Source organism: Amyelois transitella, chromosome 16 (genome assembly GCF_032362555.1).
Source record: "Amyelois transitella isolate CPQ chromosome 16, ilAmyTran1.1, whole genome shotgun sequence".
NCBI classification, from domain to species: Eukaryota; Metazoa; Arthropoda; class Insecta; order Lepidoptera; family Pyralidae; genus Amyelois; species Amyelois transitella.
The window spans coordinates 1,981,212-2,004,050 of NC_083519.1; the positions used below are offsets into that span (position 1 = coordinate 1,981,212).

Below are 22,839 nucleotides of genomic sequence, written 5' to 3' on the forward strand. Positions count from 1 at the left end.
TTGACAACCATGCGTTTCAGAATTCTGATTTTAAAATATTGCGGTTGCCAGTTTCATAATAATTAAAAAAAAAAAAATTAAGTGGCCGGTGATAATTTGAAAATATAATCTTTTTTAATTAAGTGGCCAGTGATAGTTTGAAATTTTTTTTTTTAATGATGATAATTAATAAATTAAGTTTATTACTGATTTACCAAACTTTATTAATTGAAATATATGGTGCAAATGACAACTACACAAGCATATATGAAGAAGGAGTGGCGTCAAACGTGCTGTCAAGAAGAAAGAGATACCTGATATTCCCAGAAGGCAGCTCGTTACAGTTAGGTAAACATATTTACAGTATTATGCCCCTAATTTAACTGTACCAGTTTGCCATAGATTTGTACATACATAGTTTACGGTACAACGTTAAACTATTATATACTAGAGGCCGCCCGCGACTTCGTCCGCAAGGAATCAATCCCGCGGGAACTCCGGGATAAAAAGTAGCCTATATGTTATTCTGGGTCTTCAGCTACCTACATACCAAATTGCATCGTAATCAGTTCAGTAGTTTTTGCTGACATACATCCTGATCCTGACATTCGCATTTATAATATTAGTAGGATCTACTGTGGAAGAAGTTTATAAGAAGTAAGTGAACAGTAAGAAAAATGAGCAACCGCAAGATGGCGTAACAGATACAAAAAACTGCTTTATTTAAGTTAAAAATATAAGGCATATTGATATAAAGCTCCTCTCTTTCAACCTTATTAGAAAATAAAGTTGTATTTAAAAAGGCCATGATCCTAGATTAAGTATGTCGAGTGTTTTTTCATACGTACATACATATAGCCACGTCTATATCCCCTGCGGGGTAGACAGAGCCAACGGTTTTTTTAAATATTGAAATGCCGCGTTCAGTTGTGTGGCTTTATGATGATATTGAGATTCAAATAGCGACAGGTTGCTAACCCATCGCCTGCAAGAATCCCAAGTATATAAGCCTACCACTTAGTCACCTTTTGCATGAAATCCATAGAAAAGATATGGAGCGGTCCTATTCTAAAGTTAATAACTCTCTACAGAAGAAAAACTGTGACGTGATTTCCACTCCAAGGATTTACTATTACACGATACGTGATACCTTACCATACCACGATGTTCCCGATAAGCGTGTGAGGCCAAAGTTTGGTAAAGTGGCGACTTATGTTTATAATCAAATCGTAACTTTGAACGCCTTCGTTAGTAAGATTTACTTTGTCAACAAGCGTGTAATCTAATCGACGGATCCACTGGTACAGTCGGGAGCAGATAAAACTGACAGTGTGTCCCAATAAACTGATACAAGTCAGGTTAATATGCCTCTGACTGTACGTTTTGCTGTACATCAATGTATGACAATTCTCTGTAGTTTAGTTAATACCAGCTATTGCCCGCGACATTGTTCGCCGTAAAAGTTCACTGTAAAAGCTTACCCCCCTGTAATTGACGTAATTGTGTAGTTGAAGTAAGGTATTTTTTAAACTAGTTTTTGTGTTGAAACAAGCCTTATACATCTGAATATCCGCATTCAAACTGGAATCATAATTTTGGCGTTTTTCAACAACATACATACAGACAGTCGGAATTTAGCGCCATCTACAAAAAGTGACTTATTTAGCCGCCACTAAAAAAAGCAACAAATTTAGCTACGTGTACATATACATATACATTGCCGTGTGGATCCCAGTACCAATACAAAAAAAGAATTGGACCACTCCATCTCTTTCCCATGGATGTCGTAAAAGGCGACTAAGGGATAGGCTAACAAACTTGGGATTATTTTTAGGCGATGGGCTAGCAACCTGTCACTATTTGAATCTCAATTCTATCATTGAGCCAAATAGCTGAACGTGGCCATTCAGTCTTTTCAAGACTATTGGCTCTGTCTACCCCGCAAGGGATATAGACGTGACCATATGTATGTATGTACATATACATTTTTTTTTTCAGTATTCTGCGTGCAAACAGCAGCTCTGATACCCATCGGTGACATTTTCTTATACGGCAACACTGCGGCTTTGGCGTGGAACCTGCCGACTGATCCGAAGCTTTTCTTTATGTTCGACAAGGAGGCCATGAGGAGAGCTGATGTTGCCAACACAATTAATTATGTTGATGAACGAGGAAAGGTTATTGGCAGAGTGCCTTATAAAAGGTGGGTTGAAAAATACAGATACAAAAAATCTTTTGTGCCGTGTGCCACTCCATCTCTTTCCCATGGATGTCGTAAAAGGCGACTAAGGGATAGACTTATAATTTTGGGTTTCTTTATTTTTGGGTGACTGTCACTTTATATGAATCTCAATTTTATGAGTAAGCCAAACAGCTGCACGTGGCCTGTCAGTATTTTCATGACTATTAGCTTTGTCTACCCCGTATCGGATATAGACGTAATTGCGCATATAATTTCTACATCGGACTAGATTCATTAGTGGCAAATGAAAAGATATAGTATTTGCGCACCTCTACGAGAAATAAACGCATAAGTATATATAAATATAAAAAAGGAAGTACTTACCACTTCTCATTCTTCTCTATTTATATTGCATATTCTAATGAAAAATCTGATCAACTGTCAATTGTAACAGTACATTCACGTCACCAAACACAACCTCGCGAGTCTTCATACTTGCCAAAAGAGCTTAGACAGACGCATTCCAATATGTCAACCCTTGTCGCGTTTGAATACACAGGGATGTTTGCCTCATTCGTAGATTTTAATAAAAAAAAAACAAACTAAAAAGGAAACAAGAAATAGATCGATTGTTTTTTTTTAAAGGCCACGTTCTTCTCTATGGCTGAATGCTATTCAAATAGTGACGGGTTGCCAGCCCATCGCCATCAAAAATCAACTGTTCTAATTTTAATACAAGCCTGACACGCTATTTTTTTTACCTACCATATCAACATAATAAATAGTAGACTAGATTAAGTGAAGAGTGTCGGCGAAGCGGTAAGGTGCCTGGATATAATATGTGTGGCGCAAAAAGGTTCTGGTTCGAATCTCACCTCGGAATTGTACTAATGACTATTTTCGAAGTGTACATTAGTTGCTCTTACGGTGAGGGATGCACATTCAGTCACTTGGATGTGTAATCATGATCGATCTGATACGGGTTAGGTTTCCCTGCAAATGTTGCGGAGGTCAGACGGGATTCGCTTTGTGTTAAAAACTTACTCACCCAATCTAGGATCCATGGTCGAAGGCATACCCCGGGCTTCTCTCCAGAGTGGTGATGTTACAACCAGGACTAAAGCCAGATGGATTAGACTAGATTTGTTTGTTTATGTCATGGATGTTACAATTAAATTCTAATAATACTTATAAAATTTTGATGCCGTTTATTTGTAGACATTGAGTGAAATTAAACTAAATTACGAAAACAATAACTATTGAAATATCTGCGTCATTGAATCAGAGGTTACTTAATGAAGCTGGTTAAAAAAGGGACTGCGAAATAAAAGCTACAGAAAAGATTAATAAATTGGATTGCATACTTTATTTTTCCAGAAAACCAATAATAAACCCGGCATTCGCGAAGCGCAGCGTGGACGAGCCAATTACATACAAAGAAAAATTGAAATTCAAAATAGATAGAACGCGAATGCACGAAAAGCAACTGAACAGGGATTATTTGAAAAAGGAACACATGGAACCGAGCAGTGTCGAGTTCCATAGGAGCAGCCGAGTGGGATTGTTCGAGAAATTAGAAAAGCTATTTACGACGTAAGGATTCCGATATATATATTTTTTCTCTTTCACGGATTTACATGTTGCCAGCTATTTCGTTTTTCATACTGGTTGCTGTCAGCGTTATTTCAATTAGATTTTTCTTGTTTTTTTTTTATTGGCGCGTAACAAAATTGGAGTGCCGTAAATTGTTCCATTGTTTTTATCGCAATTTAAATTCTGTTTCGTGTTCGCTAGCTTATACATGAATATGTTAAATATGATAGAATAAATTAAATACGAACTGTTAACCGATCAAAAATGTTGTTTTTAATACTGAACTGATATACGACGTAGATGTCTAAAGTCTAGACTTTTGTATTGCGGTTAAAATTAATATTAGAAATGCGAAAGTTATTAAAGGTGTGTTTTGTTACTCTTTCACGCAAAAACTTCAGAAAAGATTTTAATATAACTACTTATGTCGTTATATCGTTAAGTCATTAGAATATCATACCTAATAAGTTAAGTTTTAAGGCGGACAAATTCGCGGGCAACAGCTACTGCGTCTATAATTTAATTAAAATTTTGTTCATCCTTTGAAATAACAACAAACAAACTCATCTCAGTAAAAAGTTAGACACTGGCCACATAAAATTACATTCTATTTCAAACACTGTTCAAAATTCAAAATATTTTTAATCTGTGCAGTCTGGGGCAAGATGGCCGCCAATGCGTGCTCTACAAGTTGTGCGAGGCGGCGCAAACCGCTCCCGAGCAAGGAACATTCCTACAGGAATTCCTTCGGGTCGTCTTCACGTAAGTACCTGAGAGTAGGGAATAAATTATATTTATTTGCAGTCTGAGACCTGAAATTTCGAGTGGATCTTGTGCTTTTGAGCTCTTTTTATTGCTTATACATATAAAAAAATTAAGTTTGTACTTACTAAAAATTATAAAGTTATGCGACCAAATGGCGGATATCTTAAAAAAATGGAATGGTAGGATTCATACCATATATTTGTCGAAAATATATGTGAAGGAAGCAAGAGGAAGTCTAGTCTCTGTCTATCCCTGCAGAAGGCGGGCGGGATGTAGGTATGTAAAAGTCGCGAGGGTCTTTTATAAAGGCATTTCACTATTTTCGGTAATCGCCGCACCTATTTAGTTACCTATTTAAATTATTTATTTATTATAATATTTTATTATAGTTTGTTATAAATATATTATTTTGTATTTGTGTAAGTATTTATATAATTAGTTAGTTTAACCCCACCTAATGTTCTCTGTCAGGCCTGACGGTACTTGGTACTTGTAGATATTGTACTAGCATTAAATCCGCCTTTACTGCTATGCATTAGAATTTTGTACAATAAACTATTAAAAAATATATATATTTACAATTACAATAAAACAGACTTGGTAATAACAGGTTCCTGTTTCGGCGTGAATTGGAACAAGCCTCTCGAATTTTAAAACCACAAAATTTAATTGGCAGCTGATTAATTATACTCGTATTTATACATTCATTAATTAGAAACGTCTGTAGTGAAAGCGCGCTTACCTGTGACACCAGGCCCGAATCCGGATTCGAGCCCCGGCCAGGGCAATAAATAAATGTATTTTATTTTATTTAATACAAGCTTTCCGCCATAAATCTAAGACTGTTTCTAAGACCAAAAGAAAATACTGCAGCGGTGGTCGTTATCATATTATTGTGTAGGTGTGGTGGAATCACGCCTATTTTCAACAGGTATAAGCAGTTATTATAATTTTCCCTTGACCAGCACTAAACTCGTGCGCAACAGAACTTTTGAATCCTTAAATTTCAGCATTTTTATGCCGGAATAGTGGCAACAATTAACATTGGTTTAGCTTCGTATTCCTAAACATATACATATGTATATAACCGAGTTCCTACAATGTGCCGTGTGGTTCCCGGCACCAATTTAAAAAAGAATACGACCACTCCGTTTCTTTTCCATAAATGGCGTGAAAAGCGACTAAGGGGTAGGCTTATAAACTTGAGATGCTTTTTTTTAGGCAATTGGTTAGCAATCTGTCATTATTAGTGTATACCGTGGCCTTTTAGTCTTTCAAGACTGTTGGCTCTGTCTACCTCGCCAGGGGTATAGACGTACTATATGTATGTATGTATATTCCCACAGTAATGGTCCCACGAGGAATAAATACTGCCAGGGAATGTGTAATCGACGAACTTTTGTTGCACTTGGCACAAAACTACAGATTTTAAGATACGCTACAAATTGTTCGAAATGGCGACTGCGAGCCATTCTGAAGTTTAAAGTTTATACAGATATAATGCCAATTCATTCTAATTTTCGAAAAAAAAAAAACCATTTTTTTTTATTTACCGCATACTTGAATCTTATTTGCGTAATATTTATTTACATCGCTTTACTCTTGTAGTAAGTACAGATAGGATTTTTAAGTCTTACTTACGCATGTTTAAATTTAAACGAATAAAAAAATACTGTTCTAAATTTAAATATGTATAAATATCACCTAAATATAAAACTAAGACTTATTTTTTTTTTTAATTTGAAAAATAATGATATAAATGGCGGACGTATGGCCGTCGGCTTCTAACCGTAATAAAATTGAATTTTAAGAATACTAATATTAATTTTGTGAATATTCGGCCAACTAAAAAATGACTTTACCAATCTAAATTCGCAAAACATTGCCAAGTTTTAAAGTTAATCACAGTGCCAAATTCATTGCGCTGTTGACCGTATCTCCAGCAAGTTGCAATGTAGCCCAATTATGTGACTTGCTCTGGGAACCGATTGCCTTGTTGATAAGTGTGCGTTTCACATACATATATACATACATATGTCGGTCACGTCTATATCCCTTGCGGGCTAGACAGAGCCAACAGTCTTGAAAAGACTGATAGGCTACGTTCAGCTATTTGGCTTAATGATAAAATTGACATTTAAACAGTGACAGGTTACTAGTTCATCGCCTAAAAAAAGAATTCTAAGTTTGTTAGCCTATACCGCCTTTTGTTGCCTTTTACGACATCCACGGGAAAGATGGAGTGGGCCAATTCTTTTTCGGGAACCACACGGCAATGTGCGTTTCACTTTAATTCTAAATCTATCTAGATGCCGTGTGATTTCGTATTTTATAGGGGGATACTATACCAGTAATAAAAAAATCGCTTATAATCGTTACCAATTAGTTAGTCACTACTTGAATGTCAATTCTATCACAAAGCCAAACAGCTGAACGTGGCCTATTGGTCTTTTCGAGACTGTTGGCTTTGTCTACCACGCAAGGGCTATAGATGTGATTATATGTATGTATAATAGTTACCACATGTTGGTGATGAGTCTGTGGTGGACTCTCAACCCTCTCAGAAAGAAAGCAATAGTCAAAAGAGACGGATGACGTCTTAATAAAAATAATTTCTTTTCCAGCCTACCCAAAGGCAGCGAGTTTGACATAGAAGACCATAGAGAGTATGATAAGGCCCACAACCCGAGTGACGACTGCTCTGCAAAATACCCAGGCTGTGCAGATTTCGAAATTGCTCTTTGAATACAATATCTGTTAACAATGTCTCAGTTTCAATTATATATTTAATTAGAACCCTGATAACATATTGCATAAGGTAGTGAATATGAATCCGTGATCCACTAATAATGTTACCAAAAGTTGCGGCAGGTTAAGTGGTTTCGTGAAAAAATCTTTTTTTTTGATACTTAGCGTAAATTCGTGTAAAAACCTAACTAACTTAATCCGGAATCGTGGTCGTAGGCGCACCCCGAGCTATCCTTCAGAGAGGTGAAGACGCAAGCAGGACAAACGCAAGCCCCGTTTGAAGCAAGAAAAACTATCGCTGTTTCGCTTTTTATAATGACGTGAAACGGGATAGTGCTAGTGTTTAAAGAGTTCTCGAAGCTTCCGGGGTGTAGGATGAGGACAGAAAATATTCCATGAAGCAAGTCAAAATTTTTTCATGCATTCCTACGTTCGTTGAATATCCAAATCATTAACCTAATATAAATTTACCCTCGACACAAGTATCAAAATTACTAGATGAATTTTAAAACTTTTACCACAGACTCGTTAATTTTCTTCAAAAATGTCAGTTACTAGGTACCTACTAGACACTTTAAAAAGTTACGTTGAACAAGATACCTAAATTATCACACGGTTAGCGGTATTGGAGACAAACGCTTGGTAATAAGGCCTTAATTGTATGTAAACAGGCCTGGTCAATTTGCTGTCATGAGCTAAATTCTCAGACAATAGTCGTCCATTGACTGGAAAGGCGTGGTGATGTAAATAATATTTGTAATATTAGTGTTATTCGTGAAATATTGGATAACTTCAGTACATTTTTTAAGACGAACCTTTAAACGGTAAGTAAACCATTTAAAAATATATTAATTTAAAAAATAAACCTTTTCAAATGGTTCATGAAAAAGAAACACAGATAATTTTCGGAGTTCTCAGCAAAAAAGTTATTTGATGTAATGTGATAAAAAATTTTGATAAAAAAGATATATCCATTATGAAAAAAGATTACTAAATTAAAAATTTATTTTATTTTCAGAATACTACAATGCAAATCTATTTTTATTTGATAGCACTCGCAATTTGTATTATAAATATATCTGCTGAAACTTTGCAAAAATGTAGAAATAATACTCATGGGGATTGTCAAAATTCCTCAAAGGTTTTGTCAAGAAGAAAAAGGTATCTTACTTTTCCCGATGGAAGTTCGTTTCAATTAGGTAAGTTTCTTTTAATTATTTACTAACAATATATATATATATATATATTACTATTTATAAATGAACGCGCACGTAACGTACATTTATTATGTTCCGGGTGTTTCGAATCATGTTACTAGGATTACATCGTGAGGAAACCTGCACATTCAGGCAACTGGATGTGTAACGATACGATCAAATACGGGTTAGGTTGTCCTGAAAAGATTGCGGAGGTCAGATGGGAGTCGCTTCGGATAAAAACCTGATTCACCCAATCTAGGATCCATGGTCAAAGGCATACCTCAGGGACTAAAGTCAGGAGAAAGAAGTTTAGAATCAAAAAATATAATATATAGCGGAAAAGTTTGATATGCTCTACTATAAGTGGTTAAAATATCCGCTATTTATAAGTAAGAAGTAATAATTTCAAATCCCAGTATGAATGACTAATCAATCGAAAAACAAATTACTACTATACTTAATCTATACTCAACTACTAAAACATATTTTTTTCCAGTATTTTGCGCTCAAAACCATGGTTACATACAACTCGGAGACATTGTATGGTTCGCTACAACGGCAGCGTTAGCTTGGGAACTGCCTACCGACCCTAAATACCTATCAATATTCAAGGAACACAAGAAAATATTCGAAACAACGGGAAACAGGAGATCAGATGCGTCTAAAGTTATTTATTACTTAGACGAAGACGGAAAAGTTATAGGGAAAAGGCCTTACAAAAGGTAAGTCCAATAGTATTGAAGATAGATTGTTTAGACGGGCCCGTTTCAAATTGCCTCACTATAAGAAATAAAATAAGAATACAATTTTCGATGATCGATACATTATGTGTAAAAGCAGGAATTGTTTTGTTTCTTTATGTACATAACCAACGCAAAAGTAGTTCTGCCCGCGCGAATAGTACTTACAAAAGGATTTTTCGTAAATCCTACGGAAACTATAGAACATACATACATACATACATATGGTCTATATCCCTTGTGGGGTAGACATAGCCAACAATCTTGAAAAGACTGATAGACCACGCTTAGCTATTTGTTTAAATGATAGAATTGAGATTCAAATAGTGACAGGTTGCTAGCCCATCGCCTAAAAAAAGAATCCTAAGTTTGTAAGCCTATCCCTTATAACTAAAACTATAGTTTTTACCGCCATTCATGTTGATATCCTATATCTTTCTCTATACTCAAATTATAAATACGCCAAATTTCAAGAAGTTTGCTTCAGTAGATAACGCGTGAAGAGATTACAAACAAACTTAATTTCACATTTATAATATTAGTTAAGATAATTATCAAAGATAGCGCTGATTAAGATTAGGCTCCACACTTCAGGAAGCATATGTGTATGTGTAAATTATTCTAAGCAATCAAAAACAAAATAACATGGTAGCAATTCTTACAAAATGTAGGACATTAAGCTACAAACAGCAGAACAAGCTGTTTCGCAAATGAGCTGTGGAATTTGGACTATTCTACCTCGCTACTCTAAAATCTCATTACTTCTAACTCACGAACTTAAAACAAAGCCGGTACATTGAAGCATAAAAGGCTGTGTAGCTTTGAACGCACTTGTGACACGACGCGATGCGATTTTGTCACAAAATTTTGTTAAGGTCACTGCTTCAGTCGTAGCTTATTGTTTTACTGTTATCTATGTCTCTTACGTGCCGTGTGGTTCCCGGCATAAATGAAAAAAAAAAGAATAGGACCAATCCCTCTCATTCCTATGGACGTTAAAAGCGACTAAGGGATAGGCTCATAAACTTGAGATTCTTCTTTCAGGCGATGGGTTGGCAACCTGTCATTATATGAATCTCAATTTTATCAATAAGTCATACAGCTGAACGTGGCTTTTAAGTGATTTCAAGACTGTTGGTTCTGTCTACCTCGCAAGGGACATAGTCGTGATTAAATGTATTTATATATATGTATTATTATTTCAGAAAACCATTTGTAAGTCCGGTATTTGCGAAGCGAAGTGTTGACACAGAAAACCGGATAACAGCCAAAGAGTTACACGAAATGCATACGAAAAACAATTTTCTTAAGAATGTTCCGTTGGAGTCCATCGAATTTCATAGGGAAGGAAGGAAAGATTTGTATGAGAAAATTGAGACGTTCCTGAATGGGTAAGGAGATAAGTTAATTTAGATTTCATTATTATAAATTGTTAATCTTATATGTACTTATATAAAATTCTCGTGTCACAATGTTCGTTCCCGTACTCATCCGAAACGGGTTGACGATTCGATTCTCATGAAATTTAGTGAGCAGATTGAGTAGGCCTGAAAAACGGCCAACATCTATTTTTCATACCCCTTAGTGATAAGGGTTGTCCACCCTTAACATTTTTTTAACTAAAAATTACCTACATAAAAATATTTTTATGGCAAAACAACGTTTCCCGGGACAGTTAGTACATACATATATATATATGTAATATATAATATATAATGTATGTAGTCTATACCTACCTATCTTGATAGGCCACGTTCGGCTGTTAAACTTAATGATAGAATTGAGATTCAAATAGTGACAGGTTGCTAGCCCATCGCCTAAGAAGAATCACAAGTTTAAAAGCCTATCCCTTAGCCGCCTTTTAAGACATCCTTGGGAAAAAAGATGGAGTTGTCCTATTTTTTTTTCTATTTGTGCCGGGAACCACACGGCAAATTATGTTACCTATATCAATTGTAACAGGATGGGATGGAATGGTGAAGAGTGCGTGCTGCGGTTCCTCTGTGAGGCTAACAAGGAGAAACCCTATCAAGGAACATTTCTGGAAGAGATCTTCAAAGCTACTTTTTCGTAAGCAAATTTTCTTTCATTTAGTAAAAATCTCGAACAGACAGACTGTTGGCTCTGTCTACCCCACAAGGGATATAGACGTGATTATGTGTGTGTGTGTGTGTGTGTGTGTGTGTATCAAACAGATTACGATACCTCTGGGTATTAAGAGTCATACTGAAGTTATGTCTACTCCAGTTGTGATAAGTCAACCGATATTGCACACCTTGGTGGTAATAGTTTCTAAACGTGAAGTGGATAACTGAAAAAAGAATTACGAATAATTTCGGCAGATCCAAGTCCCGGGGTAAAAAGCCTAAAAGGCTGGCTGCATCACCACGTTGAATGGCAAAGCTTGTCTTTTTTGCATTTATAAGAAAAATCTCACGAACATTCAGTCCACTATCTTCAGTCACTATCTGTGACAAGTTGCTAATCGGCTCAAATTCAATTTAAAAATGTTTATTCATTACTATAGGATCCTTCATATCGCTTAATAATTGTCAAAACTTATGGTTTAACAACATTGGTTGACGTCAAATAAATTACTTAAAACTAAGTTTACTGCCGCTTCCAAGGCGTCAGTGCAGAAGAAGCGGTAACAAACTGCACTGCAGCATTTTCTTCAACTGCAGAAGGTCAGATCAAATTAAGGACGTCCTGGTAAAGGGTCAGGTCAAAAGTACCCGAAACCGCCGAGCCTGCATGAAGAGAGTTATGAATGTGGATGAAGCGAAGGAAATATGCAGAGATCGTGGCAAGTGGAAAGAGGTAGTCTCTGCCTACCCCTCCGGGAAAGAGGCGTGATTTTATGTATGTATGCAGAAGAGAAGAATCCCAAAACAAGCCAAGAGACCACGACCCTACGACATTTACAGTCTGCGTGGTAAGAAAGGACAAAAGCTTACTCAACTTAATAACTAAGTTTATGTAATACTAGCTGTGAAACTTCGTCCGCGTTGAATAGTTATTTGGGGCATCATTGAAGCCCTCAAAGATTGAATATTTTGCTCCGTTTTTTTAAATTTTTCATTATTTCTTTACTCTTTATAGTTGCAGCGTGATGTTATATAGCCTAAAGCCTTCCTCGATAAATGGTCTATTCAACGCAAAAATAAGAAAGAATTTTTCAATTCGAACCAGTAATTCTTGAGATTAGCGCGTTCAAACAAACAAACAAACTCTTCAGCTTTATAATATTAGTATAGATACGTAAGACAGAAACCTGATAATTCCAAAACAATTCCCAACGTTCATCTATACTACTCCATTTAGGATTACACAACATAATATATTCAAACAAGCACAAACTGTAGCCGATATTCGCTAAACGTGGAATTATTGGAATCGTGGGATGATCCTTTACGCAAAATGGGATTTTCGTTATGAATAATTAATGAGTTGTTGAAATTTGAAACGCTTGCAAACAGTTAACTTCAAGGATATAATTAGTTTGTGGCTGGCTGTATTGGAAAATGTGTGAAAATATATGTATTCTCTCTTCTCTAAGTGATCCAACGGTCGAGTGTTTATTTCTTCCTCCTGGCTATATAGTCCTGGCTGCATCCTCACCACTCTGCAGAGCTCCGGTGGATGCCCTTGACCATGGATCTTGGACTGGGTGAGTCGGGTTTATACACGAAGCGACTCCTATCTGCCCTCTGCACCTTTGCAGGGTAACCGTATTGGATTATATGGTTGCACATCCAGTTGCCTGAAAGTGCAGGTTTCCTCATGATGTTCTCCCTCCGCGTTTAAAAGTTTTCAAAGTTATGTACGTAAATAACTTTGAATATAGTTTATATTAAATATAATCACGTCGATATCCCTTGAGGGGAAAACAGAGCCTACAGTCTTGAAAAGACTGATAGGCCACGTTCAGCTGTTCGGCTTAATGATAGAATTGAGATTCAAATAATGGCAGGTTGCTAGCCCATCGCCTGAAACTAAAAGAAGAATTCCAAGTTTATAAGCCTATCCCTTATTCGCCTTTTTCGATATCCATGAGAACGAAATAGGGTGGTCCTATTTTTTTTATTGGTACCGGGAACCACATGGCACTTTGAAAATAGTCGGGATTTGTACCTGTGCTTCTATGCGCATCACGCTTTCCAATTACCATCGACGTACCAACCATCATCATTAAGCCGAACGTGGCCATTCAGTCTTTTCAATACTGTTGGCTCTGTCTACACCTAAGGGATATAGACGTGATATACTAACCAACCACCTACGTTATATCTACTAAGCGTACTATAAAAATATCAATATTTTCAGATTGCCTCGCGGTCCGGAGTTTCAGCTTGGGAAACACAAGCGGTATGATTCGGCGCACGGGAGCGACGCCGACTGCGGAATATCTTATCCCAACTGTGAATACAGAGAGTCACAACTGTTTGACCAATAAAATGTGATAACTATGTTTGATTTTTATTTAATTTCTTTCACGGTTGACCGGGATAATACTTACATTACATACATACATATGGTCACGTCTATATCCCTTGCGGGGTAGACAGAGACAACCTCTTTCCACTTGCCACGATCTCTGCACTTCCTTCGCTTCATCCACATTCATAACTCTCTTCATGCAAACTCGGCGGGTTCGGGTACTCTTGACCTGACCCTTTACCACGACGTCCTTAATTTGATCAAGATACGTTCGTCTAGGTCTTCCCACTCCGACCTTTCCTTCCACACTCTCCTTGTATATTTGCTAAGTCAACCAGCTTTCATTCATGCTCTCCACTTGTCCAAACCATTTTAACATACCCTTTTCTATCCCTGTAACTACATCTTAAATAAATAATACTTACATATTCGTCTATATCACATCTTTTCCCCTTGCGAGGCAGACACAGCAATCAATCTCGAAACGGCTGAGAGTCTACGTTCAGCTGCATGGTTTGTGGTTCCCGGTACCAATAGAAAAAAAAAACAGGACCACTCCATCGTTTCATCATCTTGTCCCCGCAAGGGATATAGTCGTGATGATATGTATATATGTTGTCAGTTCGAAATTATTTTTATTTTCCCCCCAAAATAAGAGTTACGATAACAGGCCCTTGCCAATGTCGATTCTTTAAGGAAAATATTGCATGCAAAATTCATTCCTTAGCGCAAACGAACCATACGAAGAAAAAAATAAGGAAACGGCAAATATTTTTTCTATAAACAAATCGCAGTTTAAGCGAGGCTTAAGTTAAGTGGATATAGTTCTTATTGCTTGTGTAGTAAAGTTAGAATTGCGTTGTTTTGTACAGAAATACCTTGGAGGTGTAAAACGTGAGTAAGCTAATGAGTGGAGGCGGCAGTCGGTCTAATTCTTTGATCAAACATACCGGGTCAATGAACTGGACTGGGATTCTGATGATTCCTTGATGTCTTTAAGTCATGCATGAATTTGTGCCGTGTGGTTCTAATACAAAAAAGAATAGGACCATTCCGTCTCTTTCCCATGGATGTCGTAAAAGGCGACTAAGGGATATTATTTATTTATTTATTTATTTATTTATTTATTTATTTATTACACAATAATCATAATGAAACTTAAAAACAATATTCCGCAAAACTGTTTTCACAGTTTGACTGCGGTCAGTCTCATTTAAGCTACATACTTCTATAGAATTTGAGAAGAGTTTTTTAGGAGTTTTATAGGTAGATAAACTTGGGATTCTTTTTTAGGCGTTGGGTTAGCAATAGCATCCCTGCATAGCATCAACTTGCGGGAGTGTGCCCAGATGGCTGGCAGCATTGCCATGTTAAATAGTAATGCTGCATACATACATTTTACTTGTATTTATTTAATAAATGCGCTTCCGACACGTTCCCAGCAAACAAATGAAGAGCATAGCAACTATTTACAATATGCCGGCACCGCATTAAGACTGACACTCTAAACAATATCAAACATAGCCGTTGCACCTCACGTTACAACACGTGGTTTACCGCAAAACAAACGCTAAGGTTGTCATACAACGGTCCTTTAAGAGTTAGTAAACGACTTACTGCTACATGTATTTCTTAAAATCGAGTGTATAAAGTTGGGAACGAAGTATCTTGAAAGTTTAAGGGTGTATATGTGATTAGAGTGAGGTGTAATAAATACAAAGTTGAATATTTTTTTTAAATGTGTCTTATATAGTATGTGTTTTGTAATCTGAATACTGTTGTCACGTTCAGCTAAATGAGCTTTTGTGTCTTGTGATTATTAGTTCTGTCTACCCCATAAGGGGTAAGCGTTTTATGTGTATTTAATAAGTGGGATTAGAATTTTCAAATGGGGACGCTCGTTCACAAATTGTTTACTAATAAATGTTAACTGCACATTTTTATTGATATCTATCAACTCTTTCGAAAATACTAACAGTTAGGAAAATAAAGCTGAATTAATGTAAAATCATGGAATTCGGTGGATTATATTTCAATAAAGAATAAATCTTTATTCAACTAGTAGTTAGCCGCGAATTTAGATATCGCGACGCCATTTTTAACAAAATTGTGAATACTTTTCGGATATTGATGCCCCATGAACTTAAAAATTCTATTGACAAATCCCATATAAATTTTGAATGTCATCAAAATTATCGCGATACAAACATATGTACATATAAACAAAAGATTATTTTCGCCCCAAGTTGATTGGTAGACCTCATAGTTGACAAAGCATATTTCCCATCTTCATTCTCTTTCTCTCTTTAACCCAACAAAATGTAAAGAGAGGGAAGATAGGGCACATTACCTTATCATCGTTCGTAAATAGACACCCGGAACGTGAATGCGCATCTTAGAGCACAAAAGAATTATTCCAAATGTTTCTATTCAGGTCGTAAGATTAATACAAATATGACGCTAAAGATTTTTCTTGTAATTATTGTAATTGTCGAGTGTCAGTCGCTTGCGCACTCCGACTGTCCCAATGTGAGAAACCCACTGAGTTTGATGAGGAAAAGAAGACATTTGGTATTCCCAGATGGAAGTAATGCTGTTGTAAGTATCTTTGACATATTTAGGCCTAATTTAATAGTTTTGTTAATTGGGTGAATTTATGACTTATCACTTTTAACTTTTATAATTAAATAGGTATTTTATATTTCAATTACATGTCAATGTTGTGTTCGATATCTTCAAAATGATAATTTCAACTAAGTTCATCTGTAAAACATGCAATTTAATTTATACAGACATAAAACTTTATTTCAAACTAGCTGTTCCCGCGACTTCGTCCGCGTGGAGTAGTTATTTTGGACAAGCCCTCAATGAATATTTTCCCCCGTATTTTTCACATTTTCCATTATTTCTTCGCTCCTAAAAGTTGCAGCGTGATGTTATATAGTCCAAAGCCTTTCTAGATAAATGGTATATTCAACGCAAAAAGAATTTTTCGAACCAGTTTTCGAACCAGTTCGAACCAGTAGTTCCTGAGATTAGCGCGTTTAAACAAACAAAGTCTTCACCTTTATAATAATAGTATAGATTATTATGAGTATAATGTAATTCAATGCCGTGTGGTTCTCGGCACCAATACAAAAAATAATAAGACCACTCCATCTCTTTCCCATGGATGTCGTAAAAGGCGACTAAGGGATAGGCTTACAAACTTGGGATTCTTTTTTAGGCGATGGGCTAGCAACCTGTCACTATTTGAATCTCAATACTTTTAAGCCAAATAGCTGAACGTGGCCATTCAGTCTTTTCAAGACTGTCGGCTCTGTCTACCCCGCAAGGGATACAGACGTGACCATATGTGTGTACGTAGGTATGTATTTCAATCACAACTTACATTGCAGCTTACTGCGTCACTAGTGAAAGCTTTTATGACACACGCTCCGTCCGGGTGGAACATAGCATTAGAGATTGACGTTCTTTTCCCGCTTCCCAACGCGAATTTCACCCTGGCACACGGCAGGAGGAAACTGCACCATAGACAGAAAAGGGAATTATGGGACAGACTTCAGAACTCTATGAATTTGTAAGTTAAATTTGAATTTTCATAGGAATCCTTTTATTGTATCTGGGCTTACAAAATTCTTGTACAATTTTTGAGAAAATGGCAAAATGATATGTTTTTTTCAATATTGTTGGCTCTGTCTACCCCGCAAGGGATATAAGACGTGATTATTTGTATGTTGTAAGAAAATGTCAATATTATAAGATATAACAAAGAGATTTAATGAATACACAAAGGAAACCCTTTCCAATTCCTCTAATAAATACCTCACGATAAACTTGAATTCGTACGCATTACGAAGTGACTTTCCCAGTTCAAAGTCGGTCTTCAGATATGTTTCCGGAACGGTTCACACAGTCCCGCATTCCCCGAGTCACACTGAAAATTATCGCAAATTAGATAATTGACTTGGCATAACGATGTACGCTTGAATTATAATTGAGCAATTTTGTTAGATACATATATCGGCATACTTATCTATAGGTGTGCCGTGTGGTTCCCGGCACCAATACAAAAAAGAATAGGACCACTCCATCTCTTTCCCATGGATGTCGTAAAAGGCGACTAAGGGATAGGCTGACCAAGTTGGGATTCTTTTTTAGGCGATGGGCTAGCAACCTGTCACTAGTTGAATCTCAATTCTATCATTAAGCCAAACAGCTGGCCGTGGCCGTTCAGTCTTTTCAAGACTGTTGGCTCTGTCTACCCCGCAAGGGATATAGACGTGACCATTTGTATGTTGTATTGTATTATCTATAGATGTGCCGTGTGGTTCCCGGCACCAATACAAAAAAGAATAGGACCACTCCATCTCTTTACCATGGATGTCGTAAAAGGCGACTAAGGGATAAGCTTACAAACTTGGGATTCTTTTTTAGGCGATGAGCTAGCAGCCTGTCACTATTTGAATCTCAATTCTATCATTAAGCCAAAGAAGCTGAACGTGGCCATTCAGTCTTTTCGGGTCTATTGGCTCTGTCTATCCCGCAAGGGATATAGACGTGACCATATGTATGTATGTGTATGTTATATCTTTAATACTTACCGTAAAGAAATCACCTAAAAGGGCATACTTACAGGTAATAATGTATTCTTTATATTTTAGCCTCAACCTGAACGGGCAGGCGTGTATTCTAAAGAGTATATGCGAGGCCAAATTCTACCTAGCGCCCCAAGGGAAATCATTACTTCATGACGTATTAAGAGCTATATTTACGTAAGTATCCCAGGATTTTTTTGAGCGCGTTTTGTATGTTTTTTTAGAGGCTACTGCGATGCGAACATATGAATAGAATAGATTTATTTTCAAAATTGGATACAAGGTATCACCTTATTGACGTCACATCAAGTAATTATAACTACTACCGCTTCCAAAGAGTATGTGTAGAAGAAGCGGCGGAACTAACTATACTGCAGTACTATGTTAGTTGTAGCCTTAGAATAATATTAGAAATTGGTTAAATTTACAACAATACTAATGCCGTATTGTATTTAAAACTGTGTGGAATAGCGTGTCAGCGTCTAACAGTCCTTGCATTCGTAAAGTCAACTTAAGTTTTAATAATTAAAATGTAATACTTACTATAGGTAAGTGCCGTGTGGTTCCCGGCACCAATACAAAAATGAATAGGACCACTCCATCTCTTTCCCAAGGATGTCGAAAAAGGCGACTAAGGGATAGGCTTACAAACTTGGGATTCTTTTTTAAGGCGATGGGCTAGCAACCTTTCACTATTTGAATCTCAATTCTATCATTAAGCCAAAAAAGCTGAATGGGGCCATTCAGTCTTTTCAAGACTGTTGGCTCTGTCTACCCCGCAATAGATGTAGACGTGAGAAAACGTTGTGATGACTGATGATTCGTATAAGTTCTGATTAATTTACCAGTATGTTTAGCGAGATATATGAAAGTTCTGGATTTTATATTTTAACTAAAATGAATGTAGTGCCACCTGCAAATTGCAACGAATTTAGCGTCACCAATAAAAATCAATGAATTAAGCTGTACCTACAAAAAGCGATAAATTTAAGGCCATCTTCAAAAGAATACAGGTTTTTCTAAAAAAACACACACGAATTATCATTTTTACAGGAATGAAAATTTAAAGAAGATTGGTTCTGTAAATAAAGCGTAAACACACAACAAAAAAATAAACTTACTTTCGCAGATAGTTTTAGTTGGGAAATCTGGTTCTCGAAACCAGTAGAAAATAAGAATAGGACCACTCCATCTCTTTCCCATGGATGTCAAAGGCGACTAAGGTTGGTTCTGGCTACCCCGTAATGAATATAGACGTGACTATATGTAATCTTATTGCATACTTTTATGTATCTTCTTTCTCCTGGCTTTAGTTCCGGTTGTATCCTCATTACTCTGGAGTGGAGCCCGGGGTATGCCTTTGACCATGGATTTGGTGAGTCAGGTTTTTACACGAAGCGACTCTCATCTGACCTCCGCAACTTTTGCATGTGAACCTGACCCGTATAGGATCGATTATGGTTACTCATCCAGTTGCCTTCCTTGGAGTAACCATGATCGATCCTATCACTATCCAGTCATCACAACGTTTTCTCACGTCTACATCTATTGCGGGGTAGACAGAGCCAACAGTCTTGAAAAGACTGAATGGCCACATTCAGCTTTTTTGGCTTAATGATAGAATTGAGATTCAAATAGTGACAGGTTGCTAGCCCATCGCCTTAAAAAAGAATCCCAAGTTTGTAAGCCTATCCCTTAGTCGCCTTTTACGACATCCTTGGGAAAGAGATGGAGTGGTCCTATTCATCATTCAGTTCAGGAGGTTCAGGTTTCCTCACGATGTTTTCCCTCACCGTGATTCGCTGTCAATCAACTTGATTATATTTATGTATGGTGGTATATACTGAACTTCTGCACTTTCCTTAATTTCTAATGCGATTGAGCATTATATCCAAATAGACCAATACTAATTAGCTTATAATCCTGAACGTGACTGAAATATTTGCATTTGGCACCGGGAGATTGACCATACCTACCATTGCTTCATTTGAGTGATTACGTTGTTTTACCTGACTGTGCGAGAAGGAGGGTTATGTGTTCATACATATTAAAATTCACGTCTATATCCCATGCGGGATAGACAGAGCCAACGGTCTTGTAAAGTCTGAAAAGCCACGTTCAGCCGTTTGTCTTAATAATATAATTGAGATTCAAATAGTGGCAAGAGCCTAGCCCATCGCCTCAAAGAAGAATCTCTATACCCCATTTATGACATCTATGGCAAAGAGGTAGAGTAGTTCTATTCGTTTTTCTATTGGAGCCGGCATTGCCGTTATGTAACGTAATGTGTTCATATATTTATTTTCTTTTTATTATGAAAATCGCTTGCTGGTAATATTTGCTCTAATAACTACTTAGAAGATTAAGAATTGATAACTTATGAATTCTCATAAATCACTTAAAAAAATACATATGTAGGTATATAAAAGTTATGTGAACATCGTTTCATAAAAAATTAGGATTGCAAAAATTCTTACTTGCGGGCTTTCCAAAATATGTACACCCGTGTTGCTCTAAACCAAAAATAAACTTGTACAATTCTTATAACCACAAAACCACACAAACATCTTCGCGAAATATCTTAAAATAAATCACTTGATTCGCCTCTAGGTGGCGTTGTGATGCATTGCCCGCTAGGGGTTCACGCAAGGAAGTCTCATTGCACTTTATAGCTGGGAATAACGGTTTTTGCAAAACCACAGGGATCGTTTTGCGTACAAAACGGCTATTCAGTTTGTGAATACATTCGCGACTAGCTTTTGTGGCTTCGGCCATTCTTAGATTTGCATTGCGTCCGTGGGATGGCAAATAAAAGGAAAAAAAAAAAACTATAACTGTCCTGTTTTATGTCATATTAAAAAGCGAAACAGCGAAGGTTAAGGGATTCGTGTGTTTACGTAGTGGTTACCACGCAAAATTAAGTGTTTTTCAAAGTGTCACGAATTATTACGAAAAACAAACAGGCCGAATTCAGCTGTTTGGCAAATTGGTGGAAATGGGATTCAATAAGTAACCGTCGCCACAAGAAGAATCCCAAGCTTATAAGCCTATCCCTTAGTCGCATTTCACGACATCCATAGGAAAGATATGGAGTGGTTCTATTCTAAAATCCCGGGAACCACACGGCGTTTAAAAAACATATTATATTTATTTGTTCCGAAAAGGACAAACACGTGGACTATTATCTTCTAAGCTATCAATAAATACTCACACGATATCTAGACATAAAGCAAGCAAAAACCGGCGGCCGGCCATTAAGTGCAGAAGGGACCCACTGCACAGAAGATAAACCGCTTGGGTTACTGTCGGTCGATACAATGGCATCTTATCATGATCGAACACCGCGGATCAGAAACTCTGGTTTAATGATAAAATGTTTGTATGTATTAAATTGGGCGAATCGGTAAGGTGCCCGGTTAAAATGCGTGCGGCGCAAAAAGGAACAGGTTCAAATCCCTCGGCTATGGTACCAATGATTATTTTCATGGTTCCCCAAATAGGTTGCGTAGGTCAGAGGAATAGCTTCGTGTAGAACCTTGTATTCGTGTGCCTTGATTTTTTTTAAATTATTAAGTGTACGTATTTTAATTAAATGTGTTTGATTATATTTTTATTTTATTTTAACTACAGAGCGCCAGTTTTTGAAGAATCTTTCAGAGAAGAAATTCGTGGCTCCTATGACGAGCTACTGGTTCCGAAATATTGTGAAGAATTTGCAGAATGTCCGTTGTCACTTCTCAACTTCATTTTGATGAACAATAAAAATTATATTTAATATATTTACTGTTGTTTATTTTTTATTGTTTATTTTATTTAAATACAGTCGTTCTCTATCTACTTAAAAAGTGACCATTAATTTTGGATTAAAAAATACAGTAAATCTTTTTGCTACCTGACTTGCTTATTTCAAATCTGTCGACTCAGCGGTTTGGGATGTGCGTTGATACCTCAGTCGGTCAGTCAGTTTTTATGTATTTAGGTACAAAAAATAACGGTGGAAATAAAGCCGGTTTTTCTGCCAGTCAATAGTTTTTTTTACATATTTAGATTATTACTAAAAATAACTGTATAACTAAAGCCTTTTTTGTGAGAGAGTTTAAGGGCGATGTAACATAAAAAAATTACGTTGCTAAGTAACTTACCTACATATCCAGAAGCGTAAGATCTCAATTTTAGTTGAAACTTTCATAATACATCATTTAAGCAACTACATAACTTTCAGTACTACAATTAAAAAAATAAATGTTTTTTTTTAAAATTTTTTTTTGTATCAAAATGTCGCTGGCTTTTTACAACATCAATCCTTTTTAAAGCATAGTAATAGCACAAATGAATATCATGAAAGAAGCACGCGCTATGGCAATGAATGAACATGGCTTTGCCCGATAGAAAATATGCCAGTCATGAGTCTAATTTTATTTCAAATAAGAATGATAGCTATATTATCTATACATGGTGTTATTAAATTTGCGTGTAAAGCAGCGTGATAGGCATGGGCAAAATAAATAAAAAAAAAGATTTAAAAGTAACAAAGACCCATAAAATCATCCTACTACTATTATAAAGGCGAAAGTTTGTATGGATGTTTGTTACTC

The 22,839-nt window shown here is 36.5% G+C and overlaps 3 protein-coding genes across 3 annotated transcripts; all 3 read left to right on the plus strand.

Moving 5' to 3' along the window:
* Positions 1 to 7,264, plus strand: LOC106143321 (uncharacterized). Its single transcript, XM_013345374.2, has 5 exons — positions 1 to 327; positions 1,978 to 2,182; positions 3,539 to 3,754; positions 4,409 to 4,516; positions 7,144 to 7,264. Exons 1-5 carry the CDS (start codon positions 156 to 158, stop codon positions 7,262 to 7,264), a joined length of 822 nt encoding a protein of 273 aa, XP_013200828.2. The 5' UTR covers positions 1 to 155.
* A 1,030-nt stretch (positions 7,265 to 8,294) lies between these two features.
* LOC106143283 (uncharacterized) lies at positions 8,295 to 13,662 on the plus strand. Its single transcript, XM_013345329.2, has 5 exons — positions 8,295 to 8,466; positions 8,963 to 9,188; positions 10,412 to 10,597; positions 11,169 to 11,276; positions 13,533 to 13,662. Exons 1-5 carry the CDS (start codon positions 8,295 to 8,297, stop codon positions 13,660 to 13,662), a joined length of 822 nt encoding a protein of 273 aa, XP_013200783.2.
* Positions 13,663 to 15,189: 1,527 nt separating this feature from the next.
* Positions 15,190 to 22,019, plus strand: LOC106143281 (uncharacterized). Its single transcript, XM_060948631.1, has 5 exons — positions 15,190 to 15,350; positions 16,081 to 16,244; positions 17,045 to 17,226; positions 18,311 to 18,421; positions 21,875 to 22,019. The coding sequence occupies exons 2-5, from the start codon at positions 16,101 to 16,103 to the stop codon at positions 22,017 to 22,019; spliced, it is 582 nt and encodes a 193-aa protein (XP_060804614.1). The 5' UTR covers positions 15,190 to 15,350; positions 16,081 to 16,100.
* Positions 22,020 to 22,839: the final 820 nt, after the last annotated feature.